At 61.5% G+C, this 17,924-nt stretch overlaps 1 protein-coding gene and 1 long non-coding RNA gene across 3 annotated transcripts; one reads left to right on the top strand and one right to left on the bottom strand.

The window, feature by feature from the left end:
• Positions 1 to 79: 79 nt before the first annotated feature.
• Positions 80 to 1,518, bottom strand: LOC119845982. The gene is made up of 2 exons (XR_005289743.1): positions 1,400 to 1,518; positions 80 to 596 (listed from the first exon to the last, which is right to left on the bottom strand). It is a non-coding gene; the product is annotated as an uncharacterized LOC119845982 (long non-coding RNA).
• Positions 1,519 to 1,567: 49 nt separating this feature from the next.
• On the top strand, positions 1,568 to 16,430 carry PIP4K2C (phosphatidylinositol-5-phosphate 4-kinase type 2 gamma). 2 transcript variants are annotated; one of them, XM_038379238.2, is made up of 10 exons: positions 1,568 to 1,750; positions 4,784 to 4,881; positions 9,023 to 9,119; positions 9,508 to 9,654; positions 9,896 to 10,042; positions 10,918 to 10,956; positions 13,157 to 13,270; positions 14,097 to 14,340; positions 14,749 to 14,852; positions 15,374 to 16,430. In XM_038379238.2, the coding sequence occupies exons 1-10, from the start codon at positions 1,613 to 1,615 to the stop codon at positions 15,452 to 15,454; spliced, it is 1,209 nt and encodes a 402-aa protein (XP_038235166.1). In that variant the 5' UTR covers positions 1,568 to 1,612; the 3' UTR covers positions 15,455 to 16,430. The 2 variants fall into 2 exon arrangements, with proteins under 2 accessions (XP_038235166.1, XP_043362513.1); XM_043506578.1 differs by lacking the exon at positions 1,568 to 1,750 and adding an exon at positions 3,196 to 3,222.
• The last annotated feature ends 1,494 nt before the right edge of the window (positions 16,431 to 17,924 follow it).

Here is a 17,924-nt window from a genome sequence, read left to right on the forward strand (position 1 = left end):
CCAGCCTGGATCTGGGGACACCAAGAGACGGAGAATCCATCACTTGGGAGGTAGTTCCAATTGTTAAACACCCATCCAGTTAAACGTGTCATTTTTATGTGATTTTCTCTGGCTTCAGTTTCCAACCATCGGTTCTTATCCTGCCTTTCTCTGCTAGGGCAAAGAGCCCTGCAGGACCTGGGGTTTTCTCCCTGTGAAGATACTTAGATGCTCTAATCTGGTCCCCACTCAATCTCCTTTCTGATAAGTGAAAGGGACTGAGCTCTCAGAGTCTCTGCATTTTCTCCAGCCTGCAAATCAGTTTTGTGGCTCTATTCTGCATGCTTGACAACTATCCAACAGCCTTTTTAAAACGGGGACCCCAGATCTGGCCACAGTCTCCAGCGGCGATCGCTCTCCCCGAAGCCGCAGACAGAGATAAAGCTGCCGACTGGCTCTTTCTGCCGCCACATCGCCCCGAGAGCCGGGGGAAGTCATGTGTCCAGTGTGACCCCGCGATCCTTTGCGGAGATGCTGCTGTCCAAGATCTCCCTGGCCCCCCCCATTCTGTAGGTCTGGCCGGCGGGCCTCGCCCCCAGCGAACACCCTGCATGTGGCTGGATGAAAACACGGGTTGTTTGAATGGGCCCAGATCCCGCTCTACAGCGACGCTCCCCCAGCCCGGCTCATTCTGTGCACCCCGGCCCGGCCCGGCCTACTACCCTGCCCAGCCCTGCCCCCCCGCCTGCCCTGGCCCCCTGTTCCCCAGCCACTGCCCTGGCCCCCTGTTCCCCGGCCACTGCCCTGCCCTCCCCCCCGGCCTGCCCTAGCCCCGTCCCCACCCAGCTCCCCGGCCTGCCCTGGCCCCCTGGGCCGAGCCCCAGCCCCACTGCCCTGCCCTGCCCAGCCCCCCAGCCTGCCCTGGCCCCCTGTGCCCCGGCCACTGCCCTGCCCTGCCCTGTCCAGCCCCCCGGCCTGCCCTGGCCCCCTGTGCCCCGGCCACTGCCCTGCCCTGCCCAGCCCCCCGGCCTGCCCTGGCCCCCTGTGCCCCGGCCACTGCCCTGCCCTGCCCAGCCCCCCGGCCTGCCCTGGCCCCCTATTCCCCGGCCACTGCCCTGCCCTGCCCAGCCCCCCAGCCTGCCCTGGCCCCCTGTGCCCCGGCCACTGCCCTGCCCTGTCCAGCCCCCCGGCCTGCACTGGCCCCCTATTCCCCGGCCACTGCCCTGCCCTGCCCAGCCCCCCAGCCTGCCCTGGCCCCCTGTGCCCCGGCCACTGCCCTGCCCTGCCCAGCCCCCCGGCCTGCCCTGGCCCCCTGTGCCCCGGCCACTGCCCTGCCCTGTCCAGCCCCCCGGCCTGCCCTGGCTCCCCCCCAAGGGCAGGCCAGAGCCTGACCCACGCTTCGCACGTGTTCCAGACTGACCTTTGTCCTCTGCCCCCAGATGGGGTCACAGCCCCTAGAAGCCGGACTGCGCAGGCTCGTGACCTTTGCCCCTTCTACCTCCCCCCCGCGCACGGCGCACGCGCAAAGCTGTCCGGGGCCTGCCCCCGTCACGTGACGGGGGAGTCAGCTGGGCCCGGCTTCCGGCGCCGGGGGCAGAAGGCGGAAGCGCGGCCGCGCGGGCCGAGCAGGGACATGGCCGCCGCCGCCGCCGCCGGGCCCGCCGCGCCGCGCACCAAGACCAAGCGGAAGCGCTTCGTGCCCCAGCGCGTCAAGGTGCCGCGGGCGGCGGACCCGCTGCTGGGCGTGTTGGGCTGGGGCGTCCAGCACCAGGTGAGGGCGGGGCCCGGCCCCCCACTGCCCCCCCGGGCCTCCCCCGATCCGGGCCCCCCACTGCCCCCCCGGGCCTCCCCCGATCCGGGCCCCCCACTGCTCCCCCGGGCCTCCCCCGATCCGGGCCCCCCACTGCTCCCCCGGGCCTCCCCCGATCCGGGCCCCCCACTGCCCCCCGGGGCCTCCCCGATCCCGCCCCCCATTATCCTCTGGGGCCCCCCTGATCTTGGCCTGGGACCCTCTGACCCTGAGCCCCTTAGATGTCACTGCCACCCTTGGGCTGGGGTGCCCAGCCCTGGATGAGGGCAGGGCCCCCAGGACACCTCCCTCCCACTGTGCCCCGGGACACCCCCCGTGCCTCCCCCCAGTCCGAGAGCCTGTGATTCTCCCCGGCCTCACTGCCTCCTGGGAGCGAGTTGTGGCGTCCAGCACCAGGTGAGACCAGCACACGCTCCGCACTGTCCCCAGCCCAGGGCCCACTGACTCCCTCCAGCCTAGGACCTCGCTGTCCCTCTGAGCTGGGGTATCCCCCACCAGGTGAGACACCCCACGCTATTCTCATTAGTACCTGGGCTGGGCATCTCCTCTCCCTCTGCTTCCCCCCACCCCAGCGTGAGTCACAATGTGAATTCTGCTGAAGCTGCCCCTTTCTCCAGCCTTCAGCTGAGGCAATGGGTCTGACGGGGGGGGGGGGCGGGGGTAGAGTCCCAGTTCTGCTGGAGTTAGGTAGGTCTGACCCCTTGGGTGTGGGGGTGAAGTTTGTGGGGTTTACTGCTGAACACCAGTTTGTGCCCCCACAGCTCCTGGCAACTGTGGTCCTTAAATAGTCCTGATCTCTAGGGCTAGAGCCGTGGAGCTTGGTAACCAGGTCACAGCACAAATCAGGGCAACTCCCTGGGAATGAGGGCAGAATTATTCCAGTCTGTAGATAGGGAAAGCGAGGCTCCTAGGCACTTCTGGCATCACAGTCCTCTGCTCAGGCCCCCTTCGAGGGAGCCCTGGGGGGCTTGGAAGGGGTGGCCCGTGCCTTTCGAGGCATGTGTACTGCGCTCTGGCATCTGAGTGCCTAAGCCCCCCTGCCTGATGGTGACTGGTCCTCCTGCACGATCCTGGTAGGCAAGAGCTAGTGAGATCCCGAATGCAAAAAGCACTTTGTGACCTGCGTCCAGGGCGCAGCATCCTCTCATAGTGGCAAGCTGAAAAGGAGAGGATGTCCCAGCTCCACGATGCCATGTGGGACCTGGAGCAGGCATCTGCACTGTGGGATCAGTGTCTCAACCCACACTCTTCTTGGGTGCGCCGTACCAGGGCCATCCCCTAGCCACCGGCTGAGACCAGAAGCCAAGGGACCTGCCTTTTGATTTCAGGGGCTGTAAGTGACACTCCAGTCCAGCCCCCTAGAATGCCAGAGCTCTGTGTCCTGCTTAACCAGCCCCAGTACAACCTGGACTTCACAGTGTAGCAGGCTGATGGTATGTGGGCCTTGTAGCATGGAGTGTGGTGGTCCCTTAACCCTAGCCTGACCAGCTGCTGCCTTCCTGGCTGGTAGTCCCGGGTGGTGCCTTTGCTTCATTGGCTCCCTGTTGTTTGGTGTTTCATTTGTGCCATGGCTTAAAAAGATCACGTGGCTGAGTAAAAAACGGAGCAAGTTTTCGAACTGGTGGAGCTAAGATCTCTCGAGCGTCTGGCTGCTCGTGGAGTTCAAGCGTTCTCTCCTGTGGGTTCCCGCGTGCATGGACTTGCAGTGTTCTGTTAAACTGCCTGGACCCTGCTTTGTGTCTCAATGCTGGGGCTCTTCGTGTCGAGGGCAGGTTTATTTTGATGACTGCGGCTTGGCCCCTTGTGATGGATGGTTCCCCTCTTAGGAGCGGGTCCGTGAGCTCTTAATGGGGCTCAGCTGGCCATTAGTAACTCTTATAGTGTCCTTCATCCCTGGCTTGCAGGTACCTCTCAGAGAGGGAAGTACCATTTAGGGGAAACCGAGGCACAGGGCAGGAATGGGACCTTGACCAAGATGGTAGAGCTGGGATACGAATGGGGGGTCTCTGAGATCTGGTGCGCTACCCATGTGGCCCCCCAGTGACTCTGCTGGAGCTTGGTTGCCTTCTAGCTGCTGATGGCAGAGCCCCAAAACCTCGCTGTGCAGCTTTGGGGACTGTCTGCATGGAGTCTGTAGGGTAAAGCTGGGCGCGGCGGCGACAGCCCCGTCCCAGAATTCGGTGGCCACGGCGTCTCCTGCTGCAGCCTCCCCTTGTGTTGGGCTCGCTGCAGCCAGCTAAAACGGGAGCTCCCACCACACGCACGCCCTCCCACAGGCTTGAGTGGTCTCTGCTCCCTGCACCTGGGGTTGGGGTGGAGTCTGAGCGGCTACAGGCCAGAGCCTGGCTTGTCCCAGCTGCTGCTTTCCTCTGCTGTGCTTGACACCACCATGCCTGAGCAATGGGTGAGCCCCTCCGTGTTAATCCACAGGCTGTTCCCAGAGCTCCCTGGAACGCCAACTGACGGGGTGCTTGCTGCCTGAATTAGCTCTTTATAGCCCCTTACGCTGTTCCCCTTGGCTCCTGTCGTCCCATTCCAATGGCCTGGCTGTATATTACGCCATCCAGTGGGGGGGGGGTCCACAGGTTGCCTGGCGCTTGCTGTCCAGTTCATTTGGAATAGCTCAGGGAGGGGAGCTCAAATTCTTCCCTGGCATCTGTCTACCAACGTGTTCTGGACACTGCCAAGCAGCCTTCTGACAGGCCCTGAGCTGGGTTTTTTTGGCCATCCCAGCTGGCTCTGGGTGGCTGAGTTGTCTCAACTCTGCAGGGACTTTCTGGGAACACTGTCCTAGCCCCCCACCCCACGCCGTTAGCGGGAATGGAAGCTGTCCCGTGGGGCGTTGGCTCTTCCCGTTTCTGTGCGCCTGGATGAGGTTGGCAGGGTACCCAGCAGCAGGTCTGAGTGCCCCTGGGGTTTGCACACCACCTTCTGAAACTTAAAACCTGCACACAAGGTAGGGAGTAACCCACTTGTTCTGTGTTGTGTTGCCAGATCAATGAGCTCAGCCAGGTTCCCCTGCCGGTGATGCTGCTACCCGACGACTTTAAAGCCAACTCTAAAATCAAAGTGAACAATCATCTCTTCAACAGGTGAGTCACTGCAGGAGGCTGCTGCCCCCATGGAGTCTGTGTGCTTGGGGGGGGGCATGTGCGTGTGCACAGCTCGCTGGCTGGTATCGAAATAGCTGTGGTTGGATCTGGTACATTACCCCCACAGTGCACGGGGGATCAGACTGACTAGCTCAGGAGAAAGCAGGGTTGACATTCTCCTGGGTGATCGAATCCTGCCTCTGTGCGGGGAACTGGGCTTGATGACCTTTCGGGGTCCTGCATCTCTCTGATTGCTTCTGTGCTGAGCCCAGCACCCCTGTTAGTTGCTTCCCTCCCGGCGTCACCTGCAGGATTTAGAGTCAGCTCCATGCCTGCTAGAGCTTATGAACGGTTTCAGAGTAGCAACCGTGTTAGTCTGTATTTGCAAAAAGAAAAGGAGGACTTGTGGCACCTTAGAGACTAACAAATTTATCTGAGCATAAGCTTTCGTGAGCTACACTTACGCTCAGATAAATTTGTTAGTCTCTAAGGTGCCACAAGTACTCCTTTTTCTTAGAGCTTATGAAAGCTCTCCGGGCTCTTCTCGCAAGGACTGATGTGCCTCCGGTTTGGGCAGCTTTGTTTGGGTTCCCCAAATTTCCACCCTGGTTCAGCCGGCTGCAGGAGTGTCGGGGGGGCCACGGGATCCATGCTATGCCGCGGTTTTTAAACAGTTCCTTGGAGGAACCCCTCAGTGAGCCAGGCCCCTCACTTGCTCCCCAGCAGGTCTCACTCTTCCTCAAGGGCTGCCTCAGCTCCTGAGATTGGCTTGTGATCAGAGACTTTCCCCGCACTGCCGCCAGGCAGCCATTTTCAAACCTGAGCAGGGTTTATTAGGCAGCTGGAGCCCAGCCTGGGAAGCCCTGGGGGGAGCAGAGTGAAGCAAAGGGTAAGAGATCTCCAACTGGCAGCACCAAGGCTCTGCCCAGCCAAGCTGCTGCAGATCCCGTCTTGGCTTGCTCTCCGCCAGTCCCAGGTCAGAGCTTGGTGTCCCGGAAAGGCCAGTTCTGATCCTACCCCGTTGTGTCCCGATTGGTGTCATAGTTCATTCCCTGAGGCGTCCGTTGTCTTTCCAAACCCTCCATTGATACGGGCTGGTTCTAGCCAGCCCCTGATGAGCCTCTACGACCTTCGTGTCTTCTGCTTTGCCCAGGAGCAGCCCGCTGCCACCGAGTCTCCCTACTCTGGGCACAGCCTCTGGTGCCCTCAAGCTGGCAGCCCCTTGCATTGCTGTCTCACTTGCTGTGCTCGACGTTAGCCGCTGTTTCCCCAGCCCCTTCTGGGCCTCGCACCCTGCCCTGGAGTTAGGGAGCTGTCGCCCTCGCCCAGAGCTTGGGCTGTGCCAGTGCCCTTCCCCTGCTGCCTCCCGCCTGCCAGCCTTAACCAGCCTGTACCTGGGCTCAGGCGAAGACTAAACAGCAGGCCTGACCTGAAAGCCCCCACGTGGGTCTCGCTTGCCCGGAGCAGGGCAGCTGGGGACAACACTGCCATTCTGGCAAGGAGTTGGCTCCTGAAGCTCTGGCTTGTTGCTGAATGGGACGTGAGTCCCTTTCTCTGACAGCAGGGGCAGGGCAGGTGGGGCACGTTGCTCCATTGTGACCACTTAGTCAAGAATTGCCCCGAGCTAAATCCTACAGCCGGTCGTTTGGACACACAGCCCGTCAGGAGTTAAAAACAGTCCGTGATGGAGGCTCCACTATGGGCTAATTCCCCTCCCTGGTAAACGTTCACCTTCTTTCCCATCTGACGTTGTCTAGCTTCAGCTTCCGGCCGCTGGCTCTCGCTCTGCCTTTCTCCGCTTGGTGGAAGAGCCTGTTAGATCTTTGCACCCCATGTAGATACTTACAGACTGAGATCAAGTTCTCTGAAAACACCCGCTCTGTGGGCTGCTCTGTGGGCCGCGCCGCGGCCATCAAAAAGCAGACAGAGTTAGGAGCCCCTCGAAAGGGAGAGATAATCAGACAGAAAATATCCTTACACCACTATAGAAATCCATGGTACGCCCAGCCTTTGAATGCTGTGCACAGATATCATCGCTCTGTCTCAGAAACAATGTATTTTTCCAAAGAATTGGGAAAAGGACAGAGAAGGGTGTCACAGAGTCCCCGGGCGATGCTCTGGAATTGCTCCCTTAGAAGCCACTCAGGACTCTGTTAGTCTCTTTGTTAGTCTCTAAGGTGCCACAAGTACTCCTTTGCTTTTTTCAGGACTCTGGGGAAGTCTCCTTTCTGTGAGCATCCTGTCTTCAGGACATAGCTCACACAACTTCCACCTTCCTGGGTCTGACCTCGGAGCATTCAGCATCCTCTGCCCCTCCCTGCACTTCCCACAGCCAGGCGGGGTCCTGGGGAAGCCAGAGGGTCCTGCGCCCCAACTCCGCAGTCAGACGGGACTCTTAGGCAGCCAGTAAAACAGAGGTTTATTAGATGACAGGAACATGGTCTAAAACAGAGGTTGTAGGTTCAGAGAACGGGACCCCTCAGCCGTGTCCATTTTGTGGGGCAGTGAGCCAGACAATCCCGTCTGCACTTCACTCCATGTCCCCAGCCAGCCCCAACTGGTCCCCCTCCACCTCCTCCTCCTCTGAGCTTTGTCCCTTTCCCGGGCCCGGAGGGCACCGGATTCCTTTGTTCTCCCACCCTTTAGCTCTCACCTTCCAGGGGGGAAGGGCCCAGGCCATCAGTTGCCAGGAAACAGTGTCGCCATTTACGTACCCTGGCCCTTTGCTCTGCAACAATCACACCCCCTTATCCCACCACCTAGAGACTTAAGAAATGCCTAGGGGAAACTGAGGCACCCCTACAGTATTCAGAGGAAACATTAAGAACAGTCCCACTTTGTCACAAAGGGCAACAAAAATGATTAGGGGGATGGAGCAGCTTCCATGTGAGGAGAGATTAAAAAGTCAGGGACTGTTTCTCTTAGAAAAGAGACGACTGAGGTGGGATATGCTAGAGGTCTATGAATTCATGATGGGTAGAGAAAGTGACTAAGGGAGTGTTTCAGAATAGCAGCGGTGTATCCACAAAAAGAATAGGAGGACTTGTGGCACCTTAGAGACTAACAAATTTATTTGAGCATAAGAAGTGGTGTTTACCTCTTCACATGACCCAAGAACCAGGGGTCAGCAAATGAAATCAATAGGCAGCAGGTTTAAAACAAACAAGGAAGTAGTTCTTCACCCAATGCACAGTCAACCTGTAGTGCACATTGCCGGAGGATCTTGTGAATGCCAAAACCAGAACTGGGTTCAAAAAAGAATTAGCAAAGTTCACGGAGGACAGGTCCAGCGATGGCTATTAGCCAAGATGGCCTGGGGTGCGATCCCATGAGTGTCCCTAAATCTGGGACTGGCCGACAGGCAATGGATCACTCGATAAATTGCCCTGTTCTGTTCATGCCCTCTGAAGTATCTGGTGCTGGCTGCTGTCGGTAGACAGGATACTGGGCTAGATGGACCTTTCATCTGACCCAGTGTGGTTGTTCTAACGTTAACCGTCTCTTCACTTAACCTTTGATTTGTTAATCTAAGGCACTCAGTCTGTCCTTATAAGGCAGGTTTCTGATCCTGTAACCATTCTTGGGGCTCTTCTCTGAACCCTTTCCAAGTTATGTAGCAACATCCAGAATGGGACGCAGGATTCCAGCAGTGGTCAGCCCAGTGCCAAATATTGAGGTAAAATAACCTCTCCACTGTCCGCTCCAACTCCAGATTCCCCTGTGTCCTGGGATGGCACTAGATTGGCCACAGGATGGCACTGGGAGCTTGTGCTCAGCTGATTATCCGGCAGGCCCCCTTCACCCCCCCCGGAATCTTCTTCAGAGTCCCTGTGTCCCAGGAGAGCACCCCCTGGCCTTCTTGCACCTGCTTGTTGAACCCCTGCCAGCATCCCCACCTGCGGGGTGATCCCTGGCTCTGTCTAGTGTCCTTCAACTTCTGCCTTCTGCTTTGACTGCCAGCCAGGAGGGTCCCCGATGCCAGAGGTGGGTTAAGGTGCCCATGGGCTGGGCGGTATTGGACTGAATCACACGGTTACGGCTGTGACTGTGCCAGGCTCCTGGTCCCTTCCTGGAGCCAGCTGGTCCCTCTGGTTCTAAACACTGACCCCCCCCCCCCCCCACCTCTCCTTTGCCCCTCCAGGGAGAACCTGCCCAGTCACTTCAAGTTCAAGGAGTACTGCCCACAGGTCTTCCGCAACCTCCGCGAGCGCTTCGGGATTGATGACCAGGACTACCAGGTGGGTAGCACGTTCCCTCAATACCGATCATGTCTGGGGTGGGGGGGGGAGGTGTGTCCTGGGCCTCCCGTTCCAGGGCCCTCTGTGCATAGAGCGGGACGTACACAGACCCAGGCAGCTACCCTGCGCCCCTTAAAGCTTTCCTTGGAACGCCCCCCTCTTCGCCGGGATGGGTTGGGACCAGCTGAGCTGGGCTTGGCCACAGCAGCATTGTTGCAGCCCTGGCCAATTCTCTGATATCGCTGGGGAGGCGCCCCTCACTGGGATGCCTTGGCAAGGCAGGCCGTCAATAGCAGATACCCCTGAAACTCACCATGTGCCCCATTAGAGGGTGGTGTGCCCCGGGGTCAGTGCCAGGCGTGGTTCTCACGCCTGCTCCCCCCCTCAGGTCTCCCTGACGCGCAGCCCGCCCCACTACGAAGGAGAGGGGAGCGACCGGCGTTTCCTCATCTCCTACGACCGGACACTGGTGATCAAGGAGATCTCCAGCGAAGACGTGGCCGACGTACACAGCCTCCTTTCGCACTACCACCAGGTACGGCGGGCCAGGGGGCGGGGAGAGGCCCTGAGGTGTCCCAGCCTCAGCACCAGGGGGTGCCAGAACAAACCTGCCTGTTGCTAGGAGGAAAAGACCCAAGTTCGAATCCCAGCCCTGCGGTCACTAGGGCATGTCACTGCCCCCCTCTTCTGGCTGGGGTCTCCCAAGGCACGACCAGCTGGTGCCTTGCTCTCTGCCCTGGCCCCTGCTGGTCTGACGTGGCCCCGTCTCCTTGCAGTATGTGGTGAAGTGTCACGGGATCACCCTGCTGCCCCAGTTCCTGGGGATGTACCGGCTCAGCGTGGACAGCGAGGAGACCTACATGCTGATCATGAGGAATGTGTTCAGCCACCGGCTTGCTGTGCACAGGAAGTACGACCTGAAGGTAATGGAGCCAGCGGGCAGGGCAGGAGCGTTCACCTGAGCCAGGCTCCCAGGGCACCCACTGTCCCTGAGAGACACGGGGCTGCTGATCATACTATCAGCCCGTCTAGTCTGTTGGGGGGACCCCGCTGTCTGTTCTCTTCTGTGAAGTTGTGTCGCCAGGGTTGGCCCAGAGCATTGCTCCCCGAGGAGTTGATTGCCCCGGCTGCACCTGATTGGTCTCTGCCCTGAACCCCGCTTTCAGCAGCAGTTCGATAGAGACCCTCCTTCCCATTGCCCCTGCTGGGTCTTCCCTGGCCGAGGAGCTTCTCTCACACCTCCGGACCCCAGACGGCTCCCACAGGCTGGTGGGGATCAGGGTCAGGCCAGCCGGGGCTGTGTAGCGTCTGTCTGAAGCCCCAGGACAGGCCCCCATTGGAGCTGTGGCTCTCGTCGGTTTCCATACCGGGACACCATGTGGCAACCTAGTTTAGGGGCCCCATTTCCCCACAAAGGGCAGGTGGTTGCAACCCACCCTGGACCTATTCATGCCCTCCCCACCCCAGCATGATCCCAGTGCTGGAGAGCAGCCCTTCGTCAGCAGCAGCTGTGTGGAACTTGGGCCAGTTGCCTGGACGGATCCCATAGCCAAGCGGCTGGGAGGCCCTTGGACTAGCCCGGGGGCTCAGGGCAGTGGGGGCATTTAGCCACTTGGCTCCCATCCGTAATAATTAGGTGACAGTCCTCTAAATCTCAGCCATCTTCTCCTGCTTGCTGTGGCTTCTTGCAGCCACCTGCTCTGTGCCTCTCCCCGCGGACTCCTGTGTGAACCTGACCCCTCCTCCTCCTGTGGCCGGGGTGGGGCTTGTGACTAATCGGCGGGTACCTCTCTTGCAGGGCTCCCTGGTGTCCCGAGAAGCCAGCGACAAGGAGAAGGTAGCTGAGGGTGTGTGTGTGGAGGGGTCTCTAACCCATAGATCTCTCCACTCCGAAATTCGCTTCCTTGGTACCTAGCTTGTTCTGGTGGGCGACAGTGCCTGGTCTCCAGGACAGCAAGCAGGGGGCCTGAGCCCCCGACTGACAAGCAACGCTGCCCCCCAGTGGGATGGGTGGGCCGGGGGGTGACCCTGTTGGAGGCTGCTCCGGTAGGCCTGGCTGGCGGCTCCCGTGTCAGTCGGGGAGGGTCCTCTGGCTGCAGCCGTGGGAGGGGAGCCTTGCTTCCCTTTCTGCAGATGCTCCTCAAAGCACCTGAGAACTGCGCCCCTCCTCGAGGGCTGGCTCGGTATCCGGGCCCTGCCGCGCCTACCCCCTGGGGCAGAACCGGGGCGAAGCTGCCCGGTTTCCATGCCTGGAGGTTGGGTCCGTGGGTCGACTACCCTGGGACTCCAGCCTTCTGGGATCCACTTCGCTGCTTGGCCCCGCTGGGCACACAGCCGCCTCCTGGCTGGGCTGCCCCAGGCCGAGTGGGAGCCGGGGTGAGCAGTGAAGTGAAGGGGGTGACAGCTATCGGGGATGCAGCCCTGTGCTTCCGGATAGGGAAGGGACTCGGGTTTGTTCTCTGGGATCCCTGGGCTGGGCAGCAGGAAGCTATGGAGTGCCCTGTGCCCAGCTTAGAGGGATCTTGCTGCTGAATGGACGTTAACCGGGCCCTGCTGACTCCATGGGAAGAGCCGGGTTCTGTCCCCTAGGTGTGGGGGGAGGGGAGCTGCTGTCTAATCCCCCCCCCCACCCAAGGGAGGTGGAGCGTAGGATGGGCCTCTGCCTCTGATCTCCGACGTGGTGCCTCTGCTGGGATGGGCCAGCAGGTGAGTTTCATGGGGCGCCCTTGGCTGTGCGGGGAACCAGGCTGAGCTCAAGCTGGTATCCCCTGGCCAGATAGAGCATGCCGGGGAGTGGCCCAGCCCTCTTCGAAAGGCAGCTCGAGCTGGCGAGGAATTGGCCGTTGTTAAATCCTGGCCCAAAGCACCGGGCAGGGGGAGCGGTTCTCAGCCCTGCCCGGCCACCCCTCTGCGCCCTGCCCTCTGGGGAGGGGGTGTCCAGGGCAGCAGCCCTGTCCCCCAGCACAGGCCTCGGTGGACTCCGTGTGGAGCTCTGCGGGCCCTGGAGTCACCTTGCCAGCACGCTCCAGCTGCGGCTTGCTCTGGGGGGGACTGATGTGAAGGGGCAGCAAGGCCAGTTCGTGGGCAGGAGTGGGGACGAGCTGATGCCAGCCCTGGCCAGAGGCTCGCTCTGGCTGGCTGGGGCCTGTGATTAACTAACCGATTGCAGCTCTCCACGAGCCAGGGCGAGATGCAGCTGGGGTTCTCCTGCCCAGCTGCCTTGCCCTGTTTGGGGGCTGGGGCGGGGAATGACCTGAGTTAGCCGGATAATCCTGATCTTGTTAGTGGCCTCCCCTGCCCTAAAGCCCGGGGTGGCGTCAGCATCCAGTTAACGAGATTTGAGGGCTGCGAGATGATGGCGAGGGAGGGTTGATGGGATTGGAACCCTCGCTCAGCTGCCGGGGGAATCCTGCCAGGATGAGAGGCTCTGGTGCTCTGTTGGGAGCCAGCCGCCGGCTCCTGTTGAGTCTTGCCTCTGGGGAGAGAGGCTTCCTCACAGCCGGGCTCCTGTCACCAGCTCCTCCTGCCTTTGGGCTCGGGTGCCATGTCCCTGGCCCCGCGTCCGCTGGCTGCAGAATTCCTGGGGCAGCGGGTGGGGAATAAACAGATTCTCAGGCAGGGCCCTGTGGGGCAGGCATCCTGGGCTACCCAGCGGGGGGGCGGGAGGGGAAGTTCTGCATGGCACTTTGAGGCGGGGGCTGGGGGGTTAAATGGGGCATTTCCCTTGGGTTTCGCCAGGTGGTGCAGGTGGATCCTCAATTTTGGACCATTGCAGAGGAGGTGGGGAGGGGCACTGCATTACCTGCGGCCCTGTCACCCCATGGGCATCTGCCCCTGAACTGTCCCAGGAGGGGCAGCCCCTAGTCTGATGGGGTCTCTTGTTAGAGGGGCTGTGGGTAGTGAGGGGGTTTCACTGGGTCCAATGCGACTCTGTGAGCTGGGCTGCTTTGCAGGCTGTCCCTCGGTGCGTGGCCCTGCATGTGTGAGGCTCCCCCCCTCCACCCCCCGGACCACTGACCGTGTCTGGTTCCTTCCAGGTCAAGGAGCTGCCCACGCTGAAGGACATGGACTTTCTGCACATGAGCCAGAAGGTGTATGTGGATGAGGGGCAGAAGGGTGACTTCATGGAGAAGCTGAAGAGGGATGTGGAGGTAGGGCATGCTGCCTGGTGGGGCGGGCGCGGGCATGTCTGACCTACACGCTGAGGTGGCAGCTGTCCCATCTCACCTTGGGAAGGCGGCTGGGATCGGTTGTGGGCACCACCTGCAGGAGGGTGCTTGGGGGCATCTCGCCTTCCCAAAAAAGCTAGTCCTCCCCGAGACGATCGGCCCAGACCCGCACGGGGCAGCCTGTTGAGCACGGTTTGTCTATCCACCAAAACCAGCTTGGGGGCTCTGCCAGACCCCTTGGGGCACGCTGCCACTGCTGGCAGGGACTGAAACCTGGGCAGAAGAATCGGTGGAGTCTCAGCCGTGGGAAAGAAGGGCACTGCCTTGGGAGGCTCGGTGCCCGGGTGCCCAGCAGCCCTGCCTGTGCCAGGCAATACGTTACAGTGAGAGCCGCACAAAGGAGAAACAGCAGGGCTGCCTTGTCAGGGTCACAGACTGTTGGCACTGGCTGGCACTGAGGGCCTGGCACTGCTGGTTCCTCGTGGCTCTACTGGCATTCTCAGCTGTGGAAAGGGGTTCCCACATGTCCCTGCAACCCAACGGCGCTGGAGAACTGCATCATGGGCCACGTCTAGCACCTCTTCCTGGAGTGTGGTGCAGCCCTATGCGGTCGGGGCTCTCCGTGCCCTGCAGATCGGGGCAGGGGAACAGCCCCTTAGAGCGGACCAAGGCAAGGCCCTGGGCCCTGCTCTAACCACTAGGTAACTTGGCCTGAGTGGGAGCAGCGGCAGCTTCTAAGGAGCCCCCTGGGTGGGAATGGAGCCTGTCCCTGCTGCCCCGGTTCACCCCCTGCCTGCTGCGCCCCTAGTTCCTGGTCCAGCTGAAGATCATGGATTACAGCCTGCTGCTGGGCATCCATGATGTGCTCCGGGCCGAGCAGGAGGAGGATGAGGATCTGAAGGAGGAGGAAGAGGAGGGGGAAGACGTCATGGCTGTGGGCTCCTACGGGACATCCCCCGAGGGGATCGGCGGCTACCTGAACTCCTACAAGCCGCTGGGCCCCGGGGAGTTCGACCCCTATGTTGACGTGTACGCCATCAAGAGCGCGGAAGGTGAGTGGGAATAGCAGCAGCACGCCAGGAGGGCAGGGTTCTGGGGGCGGGTAGCTTTGTTCCTTCCTCACTGGCTGGCCCAAAAGGTGTTCAAAGGATGGGAGCCCCCAGCCCTTGCGTTCGAGGATGAATTTTCCCTAAATGCCTCGAAAATGGGGCCCCAGCCATGGGTGCTGGCCCGGAGCGCTCTGGGTGGCCGGTGGGTCGCATGGCCCTTTGCAGCAGCCTTGGGGCCAGGTGGTGGGGACAGTGATGGCCGAGGAGCTTGTCGAGAGTTGCAGGGCACAGATCCACTGCGCCCGAGGCTGGATCCTGGTCTGGGAGCTCGTGGGTCCCTGCCAGGGGGTGGAGAGGGGTCCATTGAAGTTCTGGCAGCCGGGGTAAGCCAGGGTGTGGCCTTTCCCCCAGGCGGTCCCCAGCCGGAGGTGTACTTCATGGGCCTCATCGACATCCTCACGCAGTACGACGCCAAGAAGAAGGCCGCGCATGCCGCCAAGACTGTCAAGCATGGGGTGAGTCCCCACTCGTGCTGCATCTGGGGCAGTGGGACGGAGCCTCCTGGCCACATGGGGACTGCAGGGGAAGGGAGGGTGGCAGCTGCAGCCTCGATAAGCGCAGCCGGGCTGCCTGGCCTCTGGCCTGTTGACCAGCAGAAAAACAGGCGTGGGAGGGGGTGTCAGAACCGTGGGGCACAAACCCAGGTGCCCAGCATGCTGGCTCTGGGTTCTGCCCCCCTTTGCCCCTGGGGGAGGCCAGGGGAGCAGGAATAGGTCATCCTCCCTGGGAATGCCTGGGGCCTGTGAGCCCATCTGGCTCCTGGCAAGTGTTGGAAGGTCTCCCTGGGGTGTCGGGGAGCCTCCCCGGCGCGGGGCTCTATCTGGGCAGCACCGCATGCCCCAGAGCCACTGGGCCCCATCCCAGAAATGTTGTCTGATTGGTGCTGCTCCTGGGGGCACCCGGCTGGCGGGGCTCCTCCCTGGTCCCCAGCCCTGCCCCAGGGCGGTTGGCGCTGATGCTGTTGTGCCCCCTGCAGGCCGGCGCGGAGATCTCGACCGTCCACCCCGAGCAGTACGCCAAGCGCTTCCTGGACTTTGTCACCAACATCTTCGCTTAGTCGTTACCTGCCCAGAGAGGCCCCCCTCTTTCCCCCCTGCCCCCATCTCATCTTGTCGGAGCTGAAGATCAAAGGTGTCCCCTGCGCCCCATCCCTTGGTCTTAGTGCCCCCCTCTGTTTGCTGGCCGAAGGGCTCATCTGAGCTCAAGAGAAGCCCGGGGGCCGGGTGGGCTCGGTTGCAAACCAAGTGCCTTAACTTTATCTGCCCTCACTCGCCCAGCCGGAGGGGTCTCGGGCAGGAGAGAGGGGAATGGATCCTCTGACTGGGGTGCGGGGGGGGCTGCTGGCTGAGGGGCCCTGTCAGCTCAGCCCATCTCTAGGGCTGGGGTCTGCAACCAGCCCTGTCTAAAGGGCAGGGCCGCCCAGGCCCGGCAATATGCAATAAGAGATTCCACTCTTTGGTGCCTTAGAGGGGGCAGACAAGTTCCTCCCTAGCAACAGTGACCCCCCCCCCCCCCAGCCTTTCCCTGAGCCTGGAGTGGCAGCGGATCCCCTCTCCTGCCTACCCCCATGTGCACTCTGCACTGGTTTTTCCTGCCCCGCCCCCCCCAGAAGGGAGATAGTTCTCTTGGCCTGTCCCATGGTGTAATTTATTCCTAGGTGAAATCTCCCAGCTGGGGTTGTGGGGGGAGTTGTTAACACTAGTTTGCATTGGGGTCCCAGCCCCTCGCTCTGCAGCCTCTCCCCACACACTACGTCCCCTGGGGTCATGGCTGCAGCTGGCTCCCCCGGCGCCTGCCCCCAGCCTCACCCGCACGAGGCCACGAGCCGCATTGGGCGCCGAAGCTTGGGTTCGAGCCAGGGCCAGGTTCTGGGCCCCCAGTGCTCATGTCTCTCTGAGCCGCGGGGGCCAGGACCTGCCCCTCAGCCCTGCGTGCTGGAGGAGAGCGACTGGGCGCGGAGCTCGCTGCCCCCAGCTGTGAGCGCTCTGAGTCCATATGCTGGGCTCCCGGGGCCGGCGGGCCCTCCCAGGAGAGGATAAGCCCCCCCTGCCCCCCCCCGAATTCATTTCAGCGGCAGCAGCCTCTGTCTGGCCACAGCCCCTTCCTCCAGCAGGGGGCGCTTGCCTCGGGCTGGGGTGTGACCAGCATTCACACGGCAGGGCAAGGCTAGTGCTGGATTTCAGCTTTGCCTGCCTGGGGTCCCAGCGGCCCCATGGAGGGGGCATGGTGTTGCTGCTGCTGGGATTCCTCCCCTGGCACCTGCTGCCCATGGGTTGGGCTTTCCCCTAAACGTGGGGCTGCTTCTGCCCTTGGCCTGAGCCCTCCTCAGCCCTGGCTTGGCTTGGGCCGTGAGCTGACAGCTAGCCCGGGGAGGTGGGGGCTGGGGGGAGGCCCAGGCCGGGGCAGGGCGTGGGTGGGTAGTAGCAGAGCCGGCCTCTCCCCGGGCCTGGTCTGCAATCCGTTATCCCCACTGCTGCCTGGCGGGGGGGCCACGGTAGAACAGGTCAAAGAGGTGCTCTGAACTCGCACCGGCCAGGCCGGACGAAGTGGCTACTCCCTTACCCAAAGCGGGCAGGGGGTCTGGAGGGGCAGGGGTTCCCAAGCGGGAGATGCGGTTCCTTGCCCTCCAGTCATCCTGCTGCGTGCAATAACGCTCCGTGCTCCAGCCTGGGCAGGGCCCCGATCCTGCCCTTGGGCCGCGCAGGGAGCGGGGCCCTGCCAGCTGGGCTGCAGGTGAGTCTGTTGCACCCTCTATTTTTGTAAACTCTGGTGTATTTCCCTTCCCTGTGTCTGGATAGAAATAAATTATTGACTGACAGCAGCCTGGCTCTGGGTTCTTGGCCGGGCCAGGCCAGCAAAGGGAAGGAGATAAGGGGTGGGGCAGAGCCCGCCCTGCCCCCACTAGCTGTCTGGGTAGGGACTAAGGCTTGTGAATTTTGCCATCCATGCTTGGGGCGATGCCAGAGCCAGGGGTGAGGCTGCGCTGCCCCCAGCCAGGTGCTGGGAGGGCAGGAACAGGGAGGGTCCTTCCTGACCCCTGTGGCCCCTCAGAAGCCTGGAGCTGAGCCCTCATCTCTGGTAGGAGAGAAAAAGGTTCTGGTGTTTTGTAGCCTCCGCAGCACCTACCTTGGCCCCTCCAGCTGTTTCCGCCTATGCGGGGGAGAGATAACCGAGTGGTACCCTCAATGGAGGGAGAGAGTCTCCTCTACTCCCCCATGGCTCCTGGCATCAGGGCCACCCCCCAGGGGAGCTCCTCCTCACCAGTCACCTATATCCCCTTACACCTCCAACCCTGGGCCGCTGCCTTGTGCAAATCCTTCCCGCCCCACTCCGCCCGGGCCTGAGCTGGAATTGCCTGACCTGAGTGCTGGTGGGGGGCGGGGGAGTCACCATAGTATTATCTGCCTTCCCCAGTATGCCCAGCTTGGATGAAGCCAGATGCTGGCATGCCCAATATTTTGAGCTTTTAAAATCCTGGCTTGTCCCCCTGTCGTAGGCACATCTCCTCCCCCCGCTGCTCCGGCACG

Source organism: Dermochelys coriacea, chromosome 20 (assembly GCF_009764565.3).
Source record: "Dermochelys coriacea isolate rDerCor1 chromosome 20, rDerCor1.pri.v4, whole genome shotgun sequence".
In the NCBI taxonomy this organism is placed as follows: domain Eukaryota; kingdom Metazoa; phylum Chordata; order Testudines; family Dermochelyidae; genus Dermochelys; species Dermochelys coriacea.

Bases quoted from the DNA above. Each gene is read 5' to 3' on its own strand.
- PIP4K2C (XM_038379238.2), top strand. From the start codon at position 1,613: ATGGCCGCCGCCGCCGCCGCCGGGCCCGCCGCGCCGCGCACCAAGACC. The intron at 10,957-13,156 runs GTAGCTGAGGGT...GGTTCCTTCCAG, and splicing joins AAGCCAGCGACAAGGAGAAG to GTCAAGGAGCTGCCCACGCT. The intron at 14,341-14,748 runs GTGAGTGGGAAT...CCTTTCCCCCAG, and splicing joins CGCCATCAAGAGCGCGGAAG to GCGGTCCCCAGCCGGAGGTG.